Consider the following 21351-nt stretch of genomic DNA (forward strand, 5'->3'; position numbering starts at 1 on the left):
CACCCTCCCTGCAAGTCAGTGTTCTCCAGCTAGGGAGCCCCCCTGAGTCTCAGAGTCCCGAGCTTTGACTGGGGTTTCATTACACAGGCGTGATTAATTAAATCACTGGCCACGTGACTGAACTCAATCTCCAGTCCCCTTTCCCTCCCAGTGTGCCAACCCTCTACACATGGCTGGTCTTTCTGGTGGCCAGCCCTGATCCTGAAACTAAGGGCCCACCATGAATCACCTCATTAACATAGTAAAGATATTCCTGTCATTCCAGAAATTCCAAAGGTTTTTGAAACTCTATGCCAGGAACCAATGGGAACAAAGACTCGATATATTCTCTATCCTGCCACAATACCTCTCAGACTTCATCTTGCACCCCTCTTGCCTTAGCTCCATGCACCCAACAGCTGGCCTTCTCTCACTTCCTAGACTGTGCCAAGTCCTTCCCTCTACCTGAGACAATTCCCCTCTCCCTCTCTCATTCTCTTCTCAACCTAAGGATTACCTGATTAAAAGTCCTTGCATGTCTCAATGTCCCTCTTGTTATTCCCCACATAGCTCACTTATTTGCTTCATAGCACTAATCTCAGTCGGAAATGATTTTATTTATGTTGACTTCATTTACTTTATGTTTCTCTCCTCCGTGAAATATGAGCTCCTTGAGGACACAGCCTTGATGGTCTTGTTCTTTGTCTCCTAGCACATACCAACAGTCAGTAAATATGTGTCAAGTTAAAGAATAAAGAAAGTGGAAAATATAAGAATGATCAGGCCAGTTGAAGCTCTTTGATTGACAGAAAGAAGAAATGTTTAGACTTGATGAGAAAAGTCACACGGAGAGGTTGTCAGATGATAAGCAGGAGAAGGACAGGTGTTTGGGGAGTATGGCCGCAGTATACCCAATATATTGTGGAGGGGGAAGGAATAGAGGCAGTAGGCTTTAGAAGGCTGTCACAGGAATCCGGATAAACTGATGAAAGCTTGCACAAGGGTGGGGGAGTAGAAATGGAGTGCAAGAGGAAAATCTGAGATTTTAAAGAAGGATGCGCTTGACATTTTTCTTTTCAGTTTTAACTCTTTATTTTGAAATAATTTCAAACTTACAGAGAAGTTGCAAAAATACCATGAACAACTCTTGTATATCCTTCACCCAGATTCGCTAATTGTTACCATATTGCTTCATTTGCTTTATTATTCTCTTTCTCTCTCCATATGTGTATGTGTGTGCATTCTTTTTTTTCTGTATCATTTGAAAGTTTGTAAGTTATAAACATCACTTGTAAGTTATCATTTGTAAGTTATACACATCATGCCTCTTCATCCCTAAATACTTCAGTATGTATTCCCTAACTGGAAGGACATTTTCACGTGAACACAGTACATGTGACACAATCAGGGATTTAATGTTGACGTAATACTATATCCAGGATCCTAGCCTGGGAACCAATTCAGAATCATGCTTTACAATGAGTTGTAATGTCTCTTTAGTCTCCTTTCATCTGTAGTTCCTTAGTCTTTTTTTGATTTTATTATGTTGACATTTTTTAAAGGTACAGGCCAGTTATGTTGTAGAATGCTCCTCATTTTTGGTTTGCTCCTGTTCCCTCATAATTGGACTCAGATTGTGCATTTTTGGCAGGAATGCTCCATTAATGATCTTGTGTCCTCAGCATCAAACAAGAGGCCCATGATATCATTTTGCCATATTATTGGTGGTATGAGCTTTGATCGCTTGGTAAGTTCGTGTCTACCAGGTTTTTCCACGTAAGTTTACTATTTTCCCTTTAGTAATTAATGACTAATTTATGTTGAGATACTGTGAGCCTATGTAAATATTTTTTCTTCATCGACATTTTACCCAATAGTTTTAGCATGCATTGGTGATTCTTGCCTGAATCAGTTATCGCCATGGCACCTGCAAAAGGTAATTTTCTAACTCCATTATTTCTTCTACACTTGTTGTTTGGCATTTTACTTCTTATGTATTTATTTATTATGGACTCATGGGTTCTTATTTTAGTAAATGGATTTTGATCTGTTACTGTCATTATTCAGCTTAATGCCCAAATTACCACAGTTTGTTCAGTGGGAGGCACTGCAAATGGATTCCTATGTCCTTTTTGACGTGTCCTCATTATCTTTTGAGCACTTCCTTACTTTCTGGCACAACCAAATATGTCCAGCTCCTCTTGTGCTTTTCCTGCCCTAGACCTGGCATTTCTCCAGAGTCCTGACTCCTTTTAATGGGGAATGGTATTTAAAAGCCAAGAGCTGGGAGCAAAGTGGGTTTGACAGCAAGGAGCAAAGGTGTGTGACCATTGCTTCTGGGCTGTCACTCTTTTTCAGGCCCTTTCTTCCCCAAAGTTTGGACTCATAGTGTGAAGAGATCTAGCTCAGGAGACTAGAGCAAGGGTCACGTCACTGACCAAAAAAACCCAAATTGGGAAGATTCACAGAAAACCAACTTGTCTTCCAAGAGCACAACCCACACCATTTTTAAAATGTGTTAAAAGTGTGTTTTAAAAACGTATGCCTTATTCAGATACATTCTCATCGTTAAGACATTCGTACAATAGAGTAATAAAAGAAAATATGAAAGAACCCCTTGCCATCTTTAAGTTTTGTCAGTAAACACTTTTTTAAACCACTAGCGTTGGCTTCTCAACACTTGCCCAGCATCTAAAACGCCTCCAGGCTGAGTGCCACGTGGAGGCTGGGCAGCAGGTAGAGACTTGTTCTCTTGAAGCTCCAGTTTGCCAGGTGGTGTAGACTGCTGCCAGCCCTTCTTGGGGACTTTCTGGGCCCTTCTTACGATGTCAGCATTATGTGGAGGGAAATCTGTGCTGACCCAGTATCAACAATGGGGAAAGCACCGAATGTTCTTCACTGTTCGAATAGTACAATGTTGGCATCTGAACTGGCAGAGATTAAATTCAGACCCCAGAGACTGAGATAAAGTCTATTTCAAATGAGACTTACGGTCCCTAAGGAGTCGAGGCAGCAGTGTCTTTCCCTCCTCGACCCCCTTTATAGAACACTCTTCCCAGACAGGACGTCATTCACTCACAAAACACACACACACACACACACACACACACACACGTTCTTTAAAACCTGCTTGCTAGTATCTCTTTCGCTACCAACCGAAAACAAAGATGTATTATGAATACAAGTGGAATTCCCTTTGGCTCTGTTTTGAGGCCACCTGGTGAGTTTTCCCTTTTGGAACTATAAGCAGCCACACAATTGAATTAGGGGACTGAACAACCACACTGGTGTCTGGTCAGAAGCAAGCATCCATTTGCAGCGAGGCCAGGGGAACTGGGAGCAAGGATTTTGGTCTCGGATGTGTTGAATGGGACAAGCTAGATGCTGTCAACATGTAGCCTTCATCTTGCTTCCCAGTGGAAGTTACATGGACCTTAAAAGACAGTTTCCCCTTTTGCCCCTTAGAGCACTAAATTCAAGAATTTATTTTGAACGTAGAAGACAGTTGGGGAAAAGTAGTTCTGATGGAGCAGGTTGCTTCGTAATCTGCCTCACTGGCCCTTTGAGGTCGATTACCTTTGCTCAAGTCCTGGAGAATACTCAAAGGCTGTGCTTGTGGGGAAAAAATCACCATATGATCAATTTCAATTTCTGCAGTCTCAGCAGGATCTTACTACGATGGAGAGTGAAGTAATAAAGGTACAAAACACAGGACGGGTTGAAGCAGGGGCACGGTGCCGGCTGAGGGGGGTTGGTTGACTAGTGCTAACAGAGCAAAGGTGGAAGCAGGGTGACGTGAAGACAGATAACTGCCTGGTTACCAGAGCACTTCCTGCTTCCTAGACTGTTTCCTACTGGGGGCTGATGGCAGAGCCCGGGTGGTTTGATTCAGGAGTATAGAAACTTTTAAAAAATAACTTGTTTCCCCAATATTACAAAAGAAAACTTGTTTATTATAAAAATTTAGAAAATACAAACTGTAAGAAAAAGATTAAAAATCACGCATCCTCCCACTTCCTAGAGAACTGCTGTAAGCTAGTTGACTTACGTACTTCCTTTATTTTTCCTATGCTTAAATACGTATTTTTCTTAAAAAATGGATTCACACTGTACATGTTATTTTGAAAACTGTTTTTCACTTAACTACTTTCCCCTCATCTTTCCGTGTCAATACTACAATGTCCTTTTTCGTTAATTAGTTTTTTAATACTACTAACAGATGCTCTTGTTAAAAATTTCAGAGTATAAGATAAAACGTAAAAAGTATTTCTCCTCATCTCCTGTCTCCCAGCCTCACTCCCCTGAGGTAATTCTAAGACTTTTTCCTTAATATTAGTCTCCAGAATCTTTCTATGTATACACACACACACACACACACACACACACACGAATAGTATGCAGTTAATTAATAGATCGCAAGGTACTCAATCAAATCCGTTATGTGGAAATCCAGGGTTTTTCCGAGTTCTCACTGCAGTGGGCATCCTTGTAGTTAAATCTTTGCACAGAAGCATCATTATTTCCTTAAGATAAATTCTAGAAAACGAATTGCTAGGTTAAATGATGTGTACGGTTTAAATGCTGTTGATACATGCAGCCCATTTGCCCTTCATGCGGTTTGTACCAGTTTCATGCTCTTACCAGCAAGCAACATTGAATTTTTAAAAACTTTTAAAAGGACGACACACACATAGAAAAGTGTACAATCTGTGAGTTAGACGTGCGTGGTCCAGGATGGGAGTCCAGGATGGGAGCCCCAAAGTGCTTGTGGCTCCTGAGCACTTGAAATGTGGCTAGTCTGAATTGAGGTGTGCCAGAAGTATAAAATACACCCCCAACTTCAAAGAATTGGTACAGAAAAAAATACTGTAAAATATCTCATTAATAATTTTATGCTTATAGTATATTGAAATGATATTTTGGATATATTAAGTAAAATATATTATTAAAATTAATTTTACTTGTTTCTTTTCATTTTTTTTTTTGTCTAACATCTGTTGCCAATCTTCTTCTTCTTCTTTTTTTCCTCCCCAAAGCCCCAGTGCATAGTTGTATATCCTAGTTGTAAGTCCTTCTAGTTCTTCTATGTGGGATGCCGCCACAGCATGGCTTGATGATTGGTGTATAGGTCTGCACCCAGGATCTGAACCAGCAAACCCCGGGCCACCAAAGCAGAGTGCCTGAGCTTAACCAATATGCCACTGGCCGGCCGCACGTTTCACTTTCTTAATATGGCTACTAGGAAAATTTTAATTACATGTGTGGCTTGCATTATATTTCTCTTGGACAGCACAGAGTAGAACCTGGTCCATACCATGGGTCCTCAGATGGTAAAGCATCCCACCTGAGCTGTACACTCCTGCTCTGCTGTCTTCTCTCCTGCTCCCCGCCTGCCTGTGCCTCAGTTGTACCCGGGGCTCTTAGAACTAATGGAGCTCCTTCACCACTCCAATTCTTTGTCAGGAATGATCAATAAGCACGTGGTGAGAGTTCACTTTTGAAGATAATGGGGTTGCCTATTAAGGCTGTGCTCTACCAGCACCGGCTGTTAAGTGTAAACTCTGAGTTGCAAATTGAATCATTTGTTAATTGATTTGTTAGAATGGGTAAGTAGCTGGGCTTCAGGAATTGCTGCTGAGTTACATCATGCCCCTATGAAAATGTACAACGAGGGCCTGAGCAGACGCAATATACGCACTTGAGAGTCAGTTCATTGATGGAGTCCTCCATCTCTCTATGCCTCGATTTTTTTTTTTTTTCTGTGAAGCAAGGATGATGGAGTGGCGCACATAGTTCCAGACAAGAGGAATCAGCACTGTGTAAACACTGGGAGGAAAGATTACCAGGATATCGCTGGGGCTGTGGCTGCAACTCCAGGCTGTTTCCACTCACGCCCACCTCCTGAGGTTGCCTAGCCATCTCTCCCTCCTCGTCAGCCCTCAGCTTTCTCTTCCGCACACACTGGCTCTACCAGTCACACCCTAGGTACACACAGCTTTTCATCAAACACAAATGCTGTCCACAGGTTGGCTCCCACTCCCAGTCCCTCTAGGACAGAAGCAAAATGCAGATAAGTAGGAAGAAAAAAGCCCTTGGATGAGCACATGAATCTTGCTCCCTTTCTGCCCTATTCTTGGCTTACATCTTGTTCTTTGAGTCAGTTTTTCACTGGATTCAGCTTTAGAGTTAAAAACAAAAGCAAAACAATAACAAAGGATTGACAAATACATCTTAAGGTATTTTTGGCTCAATTGTGTGCTTGATTATTTGAAATGTGGCCAAAATTCTTGCTTCATTCCACTGCCACAGTTGAGTTTCTTCTGTTGGGAAGGTATCCAGGTAAGAGGAATTAAAATAAATATCTCTGTTCCAACTTGTCTTCATCATCATTCTTTTGCGGTTGTTGTATTACGCTTAATTTTGTGAGAATGTTTCTAGCCCTTTGGAACTCTCCACTTAGAGTTTTTATAAAATTGCACTGAGATAAATTAAAGAACCAGAATAACCTTTTAACAAGAAAAATGAGAGTTCTCTGTAAGAGTCTGCCCCTCACCACCACCAAATTTGGAAAATAAGGGAAAGATCTTGTAGAAAGGAAAGTGAACTAAGAAACAAGCCATCTTTGTTCCGTTACTGTTTTGACTCCCTAGATGAACTTGAGGAAATGTCTTCTAAGCCTTCATTTTGCCGTCTGTGAACTGGGGACAGAGTGTCCCCCTTTCTTCATATGTTCAGATGGGCATTGCAGTAAAAGCAATAAACTAATGCAAAAGGGATGATTTATTTCTTGGGCTGCAGGGGCCTTAACTGACATTTGAAATTCCTTCCCAACTCCACATTCTGTGATTATAAATAATAAATGCTTTCACTCTTTCCAACCACTGTGTTTAAATACACTGGTAAAAGTCTGAAAACCTCTTTCTTATCACAGTAAGCCAGGCTATGATTTTTGCCTTACAGACTGCTAAGCACCCCTTTTTCTCTTCATACTCTAGGCTGAGCGTGTACTTCTTAAGATCTTTCCATCTCCTCTTTCTCTGTCCCACTACCCAAGGGTTAAGCAAATTTGAAAAGTTTTCAATGGTGCAATAGGATGAACGAGGTTGAGTAGCCTTTTAGTAGCACTGGGTAAGCCAGAGAAACCAAAAACAACCCCCTTTTGATTAAAAAAACTGTCAGAACTTTGAGAATAAAACAATTCCCTTTCTTCTCATCAGTAGCATGAAGCCAATATCTGTGAAATGGCTGATTCCTAATGAAAATGTGACTAAGTACTGAATAGTATAGTATAAAACATTATTACCATTATTTTTTTAAAAAAGGTCTTATCCCCTATATAAATCTATTTTTATTTTCAGATTAATTTTCCTATCAAAAGCATTACCTCCCAGCCTAATTTGCCTTCTCAAAGCTTTGAACGCATTATCACATAAAAACAAAACTGAGCGTAAATTGAAAGTCTGTAGATCTCCCTGGCCCCTGGCTATAGATGAAGTTTCATTTGTAATATCAGCCTAAATGTCCTTGGTTCTTGCCCCTGATAGCTCACCCAGGACTTCCAGCCCCCAGACACTCTCCCACTGTCTCCCATCATGAGAGGATCAACAGGTGTGTCCTCATGTGTGCCTGAGCCCCACCCTGTCTTGGGTTTGGCACAATCTGCTGGACTCTGATGCTTCTCCTTCCTTGGGCACCAGAGTCTCTCTTGGGATTCCAGTGAGTGCTGCCTGCCCCTCAGGCATTGCTGCTTCTCCACTTGGTGGATATGGCCAAGTATACCGGGTTCCTCAAGGAGCCGAGTCACCTCCCCTCCCTTTCTGTGACACACTAATAGAGCAGTCCTCAAACAGTAGTATTTGTGCCTTGGTATTTTGCAGGGATTTGGTGAAGTAGCTCTTTGGGTTTTTGCTTACTGGCTTCCTGCTCTCTATGAGTTGGACATGAGGCCGTCGAAGGGGGGAGGGAGGGCAGAGAGATGCAGATCTAGAACCAACCCCCTTTCCTGCTCTGGGCTGCCCCTCTCCTCTGACAGCTAAGACTTCATCCTGAGACTGGAACTCTCTTTTCTTGACATGAGTGACCTCCCAGGTGACTTCAATAGCCCCCACCAGAACTTTCTTTCAGGTTTCCCCACTAGTTCACTCAACAAGCCTGAACCTCCTGCAGTCGGCACATCCCAAATACACACTAAGGTTCCTAGTAAGTGAGGGTTTACTCTTGTCTTGGTGAAAACCACCCCAGACCAGCCCCAGAGATTGCACTTGGCGTTGAGAGGTCGTGGGGTTGACGATGGGAGCAAAGTGGAAGTCAGCGGTGAGGATGGAGGGGGTTCCGGGAGAGGCTGAGAAGCTTTCAAGAAGGCGCCAGGGTGCTTTGTCTCTTCACTTATAGGCTCTGCATTCTCTCTGCAGAACGACATCTTCGAATGGTCCAGGGATCACCGAGTCCACCATAAGTACTCAGAGACCGACGCTGACCCCCACAACGCCCGCCGCGGCTTCTTCTTCTCCCATATCGGGTGGCTGTTTGTTCGCAAGCATCGAGATGTCATCGAGAAGGGGAGAAAGCTTGACGTCACTGACCTGCTGGCTGATCCTGTGGTCCGGTTCCAAAGGAAGTAAGTGAGCAGACACCATAGAGTTGTCTCTCAGGGGATGGGACCAAGAGACGGAGAGCACGATGGGGAGCAATAATATCCCCAGATAGTTGTCCTCACAGCACTTTCCCTGATGCTGTGGTCTTCTTGTTAGGATTGATCTCTGTTTATTCATTCCCTTTTGCTCATTAAGTTTTCCCTGTTCACGTATTTGTTTTTAATTTTAATTTTAATTTGAGATGGATTTCTTTAAGTCCATGTCATTTCCTTCAGACCAATCTGCACAACTGATTTCCTGGGATCTGTTTCTGGAGTTCCCCATGCCCCGATTCGTGTTTCCTTGGGGTGGCAGAGAGGGCGGGGAGAACTTGCTTTATTTCAGTGCTGCGCTTGACTCCAGCAGGTCTCGACTTTCTCCAGGTATCCTGCTCTCTTCCCCTGGAAGTCTCTTGTAGTGAAGTCTCCCCTCCTCCTCCTTCTGGAAATGTTACACCAGTAGGTCTCTGTGCAGAGAAAATGTGAGTGCGTAACAGAGAGCCTTAAAGTGCTCAGGTGCACTAATGGTGTCAGCTGAGCATATTCATTCAGTTGACATCTGCAGGGTGAATCTACTTTCAACAAGCACATGGAGAAAGATCGCCCATAATTGTTCTGGCAAGTAGAGAGTGACCATCGTTCAGCTGGCGTGGTCTGGGTCTGCAAAGTTGGCCACAATGAGAGCATTTATAAATGGTCTTGTTGCTCCAAAGCAGCAGATTTATGTGTAGAGAGGGACAATTTATGGACCACACTCTGGTTAGAGCCTTGAGATAATAATGGTGAACAAGTAGTTACAAGGGACCATCTCCACTGATAAGCAGGAGTCATTTGAGAACTTATCCAAATACAATCTCCTAAAAATAGAAGTGGAGGCTGTACCTTTGTCTGACACAAAAGATCCTTGCATGAAGGGAAGTATGGCTTAGCAATACACTCATTTTCCCTTCAGAAAATGAATAGTTTTCTGCCATAGTTTCCTGCCTCTCCTTTTACATTGGAGGGGGCAGTAGAGCATAGTGGGGAAATGGTGGACCATGGAGACAGACTGCCCAGGACCAAACGCTGCGGCTCCTGCACGTACTAGCAAAAGAGCTGATGACTCGAAGCTCAGTTTCAGCTGTAAAATGGGAGTAACAGTAGTACCTATCTCCTGCAGTTTTTATGAGGACATAATGAAAAAAGAAATGTATGGGAAGTGCCTCGGACAGAGTAAGAGCTTCGATCAGTGATTATTATTATTATTACACAGCAAGTTGCTACTCCAGAGGATTCTGTGTTTCCATCCCCTGCTTCTACTGGCTTCACCACAGGGTCTTCTCTGTGCTCCTGAATACAGCTCTTTCAGATGGACACACCAGTATCAATAGCCAAAAGCTTTTTTTCTTTTAATTTATCTGTTTTTCATCCCCAAAGTGCCCATACATAGTTGTATATTCTAGTTGTATGTGCTTCTAGTTCTTCTATGTGAGCTGCCGCCACAGCATGGCTACTGACAGACGAGTGGTGTGGTTCTGAGTCCAGGAACCGAACCCGGGCCACTGAAGTGGAGCACACTGAACTGTAACCACTGGGCCATCAGGGCTGGCTCAGCCAAAAGTTTTATAGCAGAAAATAACAAGGTGTTTTCAATTAACAATTGAATGATTTATTGATTTTGATTTTTCACCATGAGAGTAAAATATTAAAGGTCATTAAAGAAAACCTGCAAAATTAAGAAAAGTAGAAAGAAAGAAAATCATCCACAGTCCTAACACACAAACACAGCCACTATTAATATTCTGCCGTGTCTCCTTCTATATGTTATGCATATATTTGATATATTTTTACATGATGGCAGTCATACTGCATATGTAATTTTGTGTCTCACTTTTTAACTTCAGATTATATTGTAGACACCAATGTCAAAGGCTGCATGAGTTCACCAGTTGAGTGTCATAGTTTATTTAACCAGCTCTCTGTGACTAGATATGTATGTCATTTCCAATTTTGTGATATATGATGTCCCATACAATTAGTAATGCTTTGTGACAACCAGGCCTTAGATTAATTTGAAGAGCTCAGGTGAGAAGGCAAAGGATTGTCTGTTTTATTAATGAGAACTGAGCTGAGTATAATAGTCTGGGTTTCTCTGATCATAAAAATGGAAGATTTTTTTTTCATTTTTTCCCTTAAAAAAATGTGGTAATCTGATTTATTAGGTGTGTACTCATGGTACATCTGTCCAAAGACTATTTCTAAATGCAGGCAGAAGAACAAAGACTATTTCAGCATGTTCCCTGAATGGTTATCTGAGAACATCTTTCACCATCAGTGCAGTGACCAGAGGGGGTCATAGCTATCAGAACCATCCACTCATAGCATCATTTCATATATATCATTGAGCTCCTGCTAGGAATTGGTGCTGAGGATACAACCTTAAAGATTGGTCTCTGTCCCCCCAGAGTTTGCAGATAGCAGAAACCCACAAATTAATTTACAGACAGTTACACCCTAGTGAGAGGAGTGCTATAACAGGGTAGTACAGTGCACCATGGGAACAGAGAGAGGTCTCCTAGCCCACATTGCAGGCTGGTGAGGGTGAGGGAAGGCCTATGGGAGGAACCCACTTCTTAGCAAAGATCTGAAAGATGAGGAAAAGTTAGATGAGGATGGGGAAAGAATGTTTAACGTGGCTGTCATTTCATAGAACTATATAGAGCCATTGAACTTCAGAGCTTGGAGGGAGCTTATAAATCATTTAGCGCATGTCTTCCATTTTTTCTAGGGGAAAACTAAACAACAAAATGTAGATAGAAAGTTGGGGATGGAAGTACTGTCTTAGGCTGTTTGGGCTGCTATAACAAAAATACCATAGACTAGTTGGCTTAGACAGCAAACATTTATTTCTCACAGTCTTGGAGGCTGGGCAGTCCAAGATCAAGGTGCCGGCAGACTCGGTGTCTGGAGAGAGTCCACTTTTGGATTCATAGATGGCCGTCTTCTAGCTGTGTCCTCATTGGCAGAAGGGGCATTGGAGCTCTCCGGGGTCTCTTTACAAGGGCACTGATTGCATTCATGAGGGCTCCACTCTCATGACCTCATTACCTCCCGAAGGCCCCACCTCCTAAAACCATTGCACTGGGGATTAGGTTTGAACACAGGAATTTTGGGGGAACACAAACTTTCAATCCACAGCAAGTACCTACATCTCAGATGATTTGCTCAGTGTTCTTTTGACTATGCCTTGCTGTTGGCAAGGGGCTATGACAGTTCTCTGAAGTGTGGGGGATCTCTCATGTCCTTTGGTAATTAGAACATGGAGATCTGTAATCCAAAATAAGGCACAGAATCACTGAACTAAAGGAAGAGAACTTCCAAGGTACACAGAGATAGTGCGGTGGTTTGAGTATTTTCACGTTTGTGAAGCCAGCTTTACCAGTCCTGTCAGTCAGGCCACGTGCAGGAGACAGAGTCCTTAAGGAATGAGACCTTGCACTTGTAGAAGTGGGAGCTGGAGGGGTGGACCCATCATCTCTGGCACTGCCACATCAGGTCTCAGTCCTTGCTACCCTAGGCTGAGTGGGGGGCTTCCTGAGTAACAGAGAAAGTATCCAGCTTGTTTGGGGCCCAATCCTGGATCATTTCAATGGCACACCTTATAGAGTTCCTCTCCTGAGCAGAATTCCCACCTGCTCCTATATGATTCTCTGAGGGCAACAGTCGCTGTTCCAGTTTCAGTGGCCACGATTTGCAGCTGATTCCCCTGCCCTCCCAGGGTGCAGTGTTCTAGCAAACAGCTCCAGCTAAGTACCACTTGGAGAGTTACCTCAAACAGGCAAATGTGTAAATGACGGAGATCGAGGATTTAGACTCCTCCTTCAGTCAGTCCACCGGCACTAATATTGCAGCCGATTGATAAACTTGTGCTTCGCCATCCTAATGACAGCTTGCCAAAGAAAAGCTTGCCAGAGAGCCAGCCTTGATCAAGTTTCCGTTATACAGTCTAATACAAGAGAGGATAGTGGCATTAAGGATAAGAGGACGACAGCACAGTTCAAGCTATAGTTCAGGACTTTTCCTCTAAAAGATAATTTTACCAAGGCTCTTACAACAAGTGGCTAACCGAACTACTTCAGGTTTTGCTCTGCTGTCAAGTTGTGAATGATGAAAAGGCAAGCGTTAGGAGATGAGAGAAAGAGGCTAGTCCCATCACGTTTAGACCCTGGCAATGTGCCTCTGCCCTAGGTCCTGTGCCTTCAAGGGCCATGCTTCTCCCCTCAATGTGAGGAGATCTCAGGGCAAAGGGACACGCCACCTGGAGCCTTCTCCCATTTCTAGACCATGACTTGGTGTCCTAGGATCCTGAAATTCCCTGCCCAAATGGCTCTGAGCCCACTTCCAGAGCCTACACCAGCCTCTTCCGGGCTCTGTCCTCCTGGCGGCAAGTGTGTGTACCCTAGGCCTGCAGAGCGGCCAAGGGGCAGCATTAGCCCTGAGATGAGCTTAGAAGCATGATTGTGGATGTCCACACAAAGTGGACAGAGCCGGGGTGGAAAGAGAAGGGGGCAGGCTGCATGCGAGGGGGCTCCACCTCTGCCCTTGGCCTGGGCCCTGCAAAAGATAGGGGTGAGCCTGGAAGGAAGCCATTCAGAAGGTTGACAGCGGGCCTATCAGTTAGGAATTGAGTTTGGCTTAAACAGATCAAAGTTCATTTCTCCCACATATAAAAGAGTCGTGGAGGTCCAGGTTCCGGCAGCAGTACAGACTCAGTAGAGAACTAGATTCTTTTACCTTTCTGCTCCACCGTCCTTAGCTCGTGACTTTCATTCTTTGTTTTCATGGTCCAAGGTGACCACTAGAGCTCCAACCAGAAGGAAGTTGGGGGCGGGGTGGGGATAACACTGCTCAGTTGAGTCAGTCGCCTTCTCAGGAGCTTTCCCAGAAGACACACAGCCTATCCACTTACCTCTCATGAACCTTATCAGCACTCAAGGGGGACTGTAGTCTCTTGGTTGATGCATTGCACACTTGAATAAAATCCTGGTTTTGTTTCTACGGAAGAAGGGGTGAACTGATACAGGGAAAGCAATTAGCAGTCTCAGCCGTAGTTCCTTAATTGTTCTGCCTTAAGCAAAATGATTGGCTGTCACGTGTTACTCAGTCTTAGAACATTCTTGTGAAACAAATGAGTCGTCTCTCTGTCTCCATTAAGTGAGCAAAAGCTGGAACCTCAAATCATTTTTCTGAGATGCCAGAATGAGGAGAAAATCCAGAGGCTATTTCTCCTAATGCTTTGCTTATCCCACTGATTCCCATCTTAGATAAGAAATCCCCATAGAAATAACATGCAGACACTGTCATGTGCATTTTTGAAGTAAATGAGCAAGATACTAGTCTAGTCCAGATACAAGAAAACAAGGCCTTTGCCTCATCGCCATGGTGATGGGATAAACTAAGAGAAAATAGAATGATTCAGAAGAGTGGAGCATTTCTGTTTTGGTGTGCTGGGAAGAGATGAAAATGTATAAATCTTGCCATTCCAGGAAGGAAGGCACTTGAATAATCTTTTTGAGGCCTATTTCATTATTTCACCTCAATTTGTTCCCTGGTCTGTTATCATTCGTCTTTTTTTTTTTTTGAGTATCTCTCAGTGATACTCTCCTTTTTATGACTTGGTGTCAATTCTATCTGTCTGAACCCTAAGTGTATTTCTCTGTTAGTGACCTTCACATAGATGGGGCAGAGCAGTCAGACGAGTCTACGATTGACTCATCTTCACTTCGCTACCCATCCAGCTTCCTCTTCCACTTGGGGGATCCCCTAGGGAGTGGGAAGAGTCATCTGGGGATTTACAACCAAACTGACTCCATCTCCATTGACCAAATCCATTGCTCTTTGATCAGGATTCCATGTTGGGCTCTCAGGGAATCTCTCTCTGTTCTGAGTCCATTTTCCTTGGGGCCCTACCCTACTTGTTGCTAAGTTAATGGAACAGTTCTTGTCTAGATATTAGTGACTTTGAATGGCTGAGCACATTCAAGACCTTGGTTGGTTAGGTGTATTTTGTGGAAAACTAGAAATAATCCCCAAAAGGGAGACCATGGATAATGAGACATTCAAACATCTAAACATGTGGGTGAGGGTGAGATTTGGGGACAGACGTAGAGGCAGGGCCTTTTAAGTACGACCACCCTCTGCCACTCCCTTGCTCCTCAATTACTCTTGGTTTGACACAGCCTGTTTCACTTGGGTCCTTGCTGTCCTGCAACAGCAGAACCAAGCTGACCCCAGGGTGAGCATCACTCAGCCATGCTGTAAGCAAAGCCCAGCTCTTTGGTATCCTCTCTGCCATCTCATATCTTAATAATGGATGCCATGAGGCGCATGGCATTTCTCAAGGGATTCAGCTTCCTTCTCTTTTCTGCATGTATCACTTTTCACTTAACAACTATGTTTTGAGCGCCCACAATATACCAGATATTGTTCTAGGCGCTGGGGATTGAAAAGTGAACAACAGAACCAGATTTGGGAGGTACTTGCTCTTTCCTTCTAGAGCTCCCCATGGGGTTTTGGGAAGGTGAGAGAGGAATCCCCAGCATTCAACTGCCCCTGGCTTGACTGGGCCTCTCTCTCCACAGACGCCTCCGCTGCTCCCCATTCCATCTCCACTGTTTTTCAGTCCCTGCCCCAGGAATCTGATTTTGGTTCACTCTCTCTTGTCTATTTGCTTCTTTCTGTCCCCACAGTCTTTGTCTCTTCACTTGCCAGAGGGCTTTGTTCCTCCCTTGCGCCCTTCTCTGCATGGGGACATTTTCCCTCATCTGTCACACCATGTTCTCAATGGCATGATGTTCTTCCTCTCACTCAGCTTTATTAGAGAACAAAAGCCATTTAGCCAATTGCTCAGCCAGACTCTTTTTTTTTTTTTTTGGTGAAGAGATGAGTGTTTTTTGTCCTCTTATATCCTCTCCTCACTTCATCGTCTTGCTTTGATTTATTATTTTCATACGTTCATTGTGCATGTAAATATTCCTTTCTCCTTGAATCGTGTCTTCCATTTTTGGGGGGCAGTCTACCTTGGGTGAACAGCTTGAGCCCTGAAGTCTTCCCTCCCACTGTGCCCTCACCTCAAGCCATTGCATCTTACCCTGGATCCATAAAAATTTTGAGAATGAAATACTTTTTTTCTTTGAGTAATTTTCCCTGCATCTAGCTGTAGTTGTCAGAAATTTAAATTCTGAATCCCTGAGTTCCAAGGACATGATAAAATCAACTACAGAGGGGTGAATTATGTTTAATTAGATCTCTTTTGTTAAAATTCAATGGAAGAGGTAAAACATCCTTAAACCTCCCTTATTAAACCCTTTGCCTTTCTAAAGAGACTTTGATTGCTATAGCCAAGCAGCTAAATTATACTCTGGGATACAGGACAGAGATGATTCAGTAGTGAGGTTGTGGCATCAACACCAAAACTTCCCAGTTTTAGTGGTTAAAAATTGGGTCAGGGGAGAAACCAGTGTGGCACATAATTCAACAGCTTGTTTGACTTTTTAAAAATTTCCAAGTCAAAATGTCATTTGTTTGCCTCTGTAAGAGGTACTTTTCCTGCTAGGACTTTGGGAGCACTTGTCTTTCTGTGTGTGTTTGTGTGTGTGTGTGTGTGTGTGTGTGTGTGTAAAAATACATCAGCTGCATTAGCAGTCGTTTTTCTGTCCCCACATTGACCATCCAGGTCTGTGAGCAGAATTCCCCTGGCAAGATGAGGAGACAGTTTCTCAAATGTCTGGAACCTGAATACTTCACTCACTAGCATGTTAGACATATTCGTCAACAGGGGTCCATGGATTCTGGAACTGCTGTTTGTAAAATGTTGTCTTAGCTTCATTGTTGATGGCAATAAAGACATCTTCATGCATCTTTGATTCACTTCAGTAGCCAATAATAGCTGCCCTTTATTAATTGCCTAGTATGTACTTACCTTATATCTTTACACACCTTGTCTCTGATCCTTTCAATAACTCTGGCAGGTAGATGGTGATATCTGGGTTCTAGAATTGAATTCTAAATATTCTGGCTCCCCATGGCCTGGATGAACCATGTCAAAAAAGAATAGCATATGTTTGCACTAAAGTATTCTCTCTCTAGTAAAATATTACTCTACTACAAAACCTGAGAAGAAATCTTAGCTAGTTATAATGTAAAATTTAAATAATTTTGTAGCACTCAAAGCAAGATTAGATTTTATGAAAGACATTTTGGTACAAGTAGATATCCTTCTCACTAATATTTAGATATTATCAATTCCTGGCTCTCTTTCTAGACCGTGTAGAGAATAGTCTTCTAATGTTTTCTTGGAAGAAATAGTCCTTCAAGTCTTGTATATGGCTCTGGCTCCAAGACGTCAGCCAACAGAGAGAGCATCAACAACTCTTATAAGAGGCTTCTATTTAATCCTCATTTATTCTCTAAAAAGTTACATCTATTACTGTTGGGTTATGCATCAGAGAAAAAGGCTCTTTTTGCCTTTTCAGTGGCTCTTCTTTACCATAGAGGTGGGCAAAAAAAGTGGAGAAAGCTTTCATAACAGAAAATTCATTCTCTAGTTATTATTTCTTCCAAAAGTTACCTTATAAAATTTCTCTAACCTCGGAGCTCTTGAAATCCGTACATTGTCTTTAAAAAGTATTTAAACAGAACATAAGAATAAAATTCTACTTTTAGTACAAAATATAAGTTCATTGCAGAAAATTTAGAAAATGAAAATAAACTTTATAAAGAATAAAATAATTTGCAATTCTTCCAATTAGAAAAAAATCAGTTAAAACTTTACTGTATATCCTTCTAAAGTTTTATTAATGAATCATGCTATGCTTTCTTTTCCAAAAATGTGTTTATACTCTATATGCTATTTAAAAGTGACTAAAATAAGAAAAAATATTTTTAATATTTACCTTCATTATTTCATTTCCAGCCTCTTTATTTTGTGTGTGTGTGTGGATCCTAATTTCCACTTGATATCATCCTGCCTGAAGAACTCCCTTTAACATTTCTTGTGCACAGGTCTGTTGGCAATAAATTTTTAGCTTTTTTTTGTCTGAAAGCCTTTATCTTACCTTCATTTTTGAAAGGTATTTTTACTGGACATCAAATTCTGGATTAGCAGGTTTTTTCTTTCAGTGTTATAAGACGTCAATCTCGTCTTATGCCTTGCATAGTTTCTGTGAACTCTCTTGTGATTCTTACCATTATTCCTCTGCATGTAACGTTTCTTTTTTCTTGCTGCCTTCAAGATCTTTTCTTTGTCTTTGGTTCTTAGCAGTGTGACTCTGATGTGTCCAGGTTTGTTTTTTTGTGTGTGGGGAGGGAGTTATCCTGCTTGAGATTCTTTGGGCTTCTTGGATCTGTGACTTGTTGTCTTTCACTAGTTTTGGAAAATTCTGTGTCATTAGCTCTTCAAATTATTCCGGCCCTGTTTTCTCTCTCTCTTCTTCTTCTGGGGCTGTAATTACACATATATGATACTATTTGATACTGTTCCACAGCTTTTAGAAATGCTGTTCTGTTTAATTCACTCCTTTTCGTCTTTATATTTCAGTTCGAATAATTTCTGTTGACCTCTCTTTAAGTTCACTGACTCTTTCCTCAGCTGTGTCTGGTCTGCCAATGAGCCCATCAAAGGAATTCTTCGTCTCTGATACTGTTTTTTATGTACAGCATTTGCATTTGACACTTCTATACCTTCTGTCTTTCTGCTGAATCTCCCATCTGTTCATGTATATTGTCCATTTTTTCCACTAGATCCCTTTAACATGTTAATTATAGTTATTTTAAAGTCCTGATAGTTGCAACATCTGGTCATCTTTGAGTCTGATTCTGTTAATTGCTTTATCTCTTGACAACATTTTTTTTCTTTGCATTTTTGTGTGACTCATAATTTCTAGTTCTATGATGGATATAAAGTCTAAAGGAAGAGAGAGACTAAGGTAAACATCATTACGCTTGAGAGTGGGCGCACCTGTTCTTTCAGGCCCTTAGTGTGTGTGTGGGTGGCAGAGGGTAGAAGTTGAGTCAATGGATCAGGAGTTGAGCTGGGTGTGAGTTTTGCTGTTGTTATGGTTACCTTTAATGCACCACAAACTTCAGGGGATGACGGCTCTTACCATGTGCTTAGAATGGAGCTGGGGTGCCAGAGGGTATTTCGAAGTATTTTATGCTTTACCCTCAGCTTTAAGCTGTCCTTGCACACCTACACCACAGACAAGATCTCTCTTTGCACTCTTGCTTCTATCCCAAGGAAGGGACTTCTATTGCTTTTTTCTCTGTGTGTGGCTTGTTGTGGGTGTTTGGGGTTTCTTTGTTGTCCTGGTCGTATAACAGTCTTAGGCAATCACTATGCGCTTAAACCTTGGGGTTAAGGCTTTCTGAGCATTCTTGCCTCTCCTCTAGAGTAGGAGACCTCTGCTTTGGAGCAGTGCAGGATCCTGGGCACAAGCCATGGGGCACAAGGTTTGTGCTTCTACCCCTTCCTCCGCAGCGATGGCTCTTTGCCTATGTCTTGTGGTGAGAGAGTTTCCTACCCCTCCCTCAGAGACAAGCAGGTTTTTCTTCTATTCTTCTCCCAGGAGCAATGAACTTCTGCCTGGTCCTAAAGGCCAGTGGGTTTTCTGCCTTCCCCCAGCATCTTTAAGACTTTTATAAGAGAAGTCTCTGGGGAAGAAGGCAAGGCTTTGTGCTTGCCTCCCAGCAGCAGCTGGTCACCTCCTGAATGTCTGTGCAATGGAGTGGGGGCTCTCTCCAGTCTCCTGCTTTGCCTCTAGCCTTTCTTGTGAACACCCAGTGGAGGTCTGTAGACAGGAGCTTGAGGGTAAGTACAAGCTCCCAGCGTCTGAGGCTCTAAGCTATTGCTTGTTGATACAGCAGCCCACACTTGGCCTTTAAGGATTCATTAGATTTTCAGCCAATTTCTTCTTATCTACTTTTATGGTGGCCACTTCTTTCTCTTGTGCTCTGCCAAAAGTGAAGCCGCTCATGGATGGGAGTATCACTCTTTGGAATTCGATTTACTTAGTTGCCTTGTGACCTCAACTCTCTGATGGGCTCAAGAGAAGTTATTATTTTGTATACTGCCCAGCTTTTTCTCATTGTTCAGATGGGAAAAACATTTTCTTATAACGTCCTACATCCTAAGTAGAAGGAGAAGTCTGCATCCTATTTTATGATCCTCAGTTTTCACTTAACAGAATACTGTGAAATCTTTCCAGTTTTAATGCCTGCTTAATATTTCATTGTGAGAATGTATCGTAATTATTTATGATGAACATTGAAGGATTTTCACCTCTTCTTTTAAATCATTTTAACAATGCTCTGATGAACGACTTTGTACATAAATCTTTGACCATAGCTATGATACTTTCCTTTGGCTAAAATCAGAATTACTGAGTCAAATAATCTATAAAACTCTCATCTTTTGATGCTCATTGTCACAATGAACTTGCAAATTTTTGATTACTCGTAAAGCTAAACGTGTGTTCATATGTTTTTGGACATTTGCCTTTTAAAAGAGACATACAGTTATTTTCCCCACAACTCTAAATCTACCATTGGCCAAAGACAAAGATACCATCGCTTCATCTCCCTCTTCCTTTTTTATTGAAGAGAAAGATCTGACAACGTGAGATGACGAAGCCCACTCTTCTACCTAGAAGCCTCCTGCCTCTCATGGAACAAGAAGGTAGAACAGTCACAAGTGAACCTGACATATGGACAGGCAAATGAACACATGGGGCATGTTACATAGTTCTTGTTCTTCCTCTCCCAGTGCTCTGAGCTGGGATATGTCACTCCATGGGCAATCATAGGCGTTTTAGTGCTATTTTGCTTCATGCAAGACTCTCTAGCTACTCTCCAGATTTATCCAGCTGCAGTTAAGCTAGGAAGAGAGTCATGTACAAGAGGTTGTTTAGACAAGAGGCATCTAAAGCCACAAATGCGTATATTTAAAGTAAGAAACAGTCTGGTTAACTGGAAACAGAACCTTACTTACTGTCCAATTTGTAGTTGTTGCCATGAAATGATTCACAAGGTTAATGTCCTTGAGACAGCTATTTTGTGAAAATTTTGAATGAGGCTGAGTCCCTTTTTAAAATTGAAAGAGTGTGATTCACACATATTTGTGAAATTCAAGTTCATTTTCTCTCTTACTGATGCAAACTACTCATGGCAGTGTATTACAGAGACCCCTTGTCAGTTGACAGTTGAAGTGAAAATATTGTCTTAAGTAATGAATTTGTTGATAGCTGTTCCATTACCCAAAAGGACTATTTGGATTAGTCGTGTGCAGGCTGTCATGTCAGAGTTACCAGGGAGCTTTAACTTTGACATAATTTATTCTAATTCCTCAGCCCCCGTCTCACCATGTTACATTCTATTGAAAGTGCCATGGAGTGATTAGGTTGAGAATAATTAGGTTAAGGCTTTGTTATTGGCACAATTTACACAGTAGTACTGGAGAAATTAAACCCTTGCTGAACAAACCTGGGCAGAATTCTCAGCCATTTTCTCTATTCTTTATCAGTACAAAGGATATCCAGACACAAAGAAGGGCCCTCAACCTCCAGGCTGCACTATGAGATGCTTTCTGAATTATATCAAGGCTGCATTTTGAAAAGTAACCCTTCCTGGAGTGCATTGTTTGGCTTTGTTATCTACACATTGAATGAAATCACTCCAAAAAGTGCGTCTTGATGCCCCAGGCCCCT

The 21351-nt window shown here is 42.2% G+C and overlaps 1 protein-coding gene across 1 annotated transcript in view; it reads left to right on the plus strand.

Annotated features, from left to right (window-relative positions):
- Positions 1–21351, plus strand: part of SCD5 (stearoyl-CoA desaturase 5) — a 140818-nt gene that overhangs the window by 98804 nt on the left and 20663 nt on the right. Inside the window, exon 3 of the mRNA XM_023637841.2 lies at positions 8391–8596. Coding sequence (XP_023493609.1) covers positions 8391–8596 — 206 coding nt within the window. The remainder of the gene's footprint in view (positions 1–8390; positions 8597–21351) is intronic.

Source organism: Equus caballus, chromosome 3, assembly GCF_041296265.1.
Source record: "Equus caballus isolate H_3958 breed thoroughbred chromosome 3, TB-T2T, whole genome shotgun sequence".
Taxonomy (NCBI): Eukaryota; Metazoa; Chordata; class Mammalia; order Perissodactyla; family Equidae; genus Equus; species Equus caballus.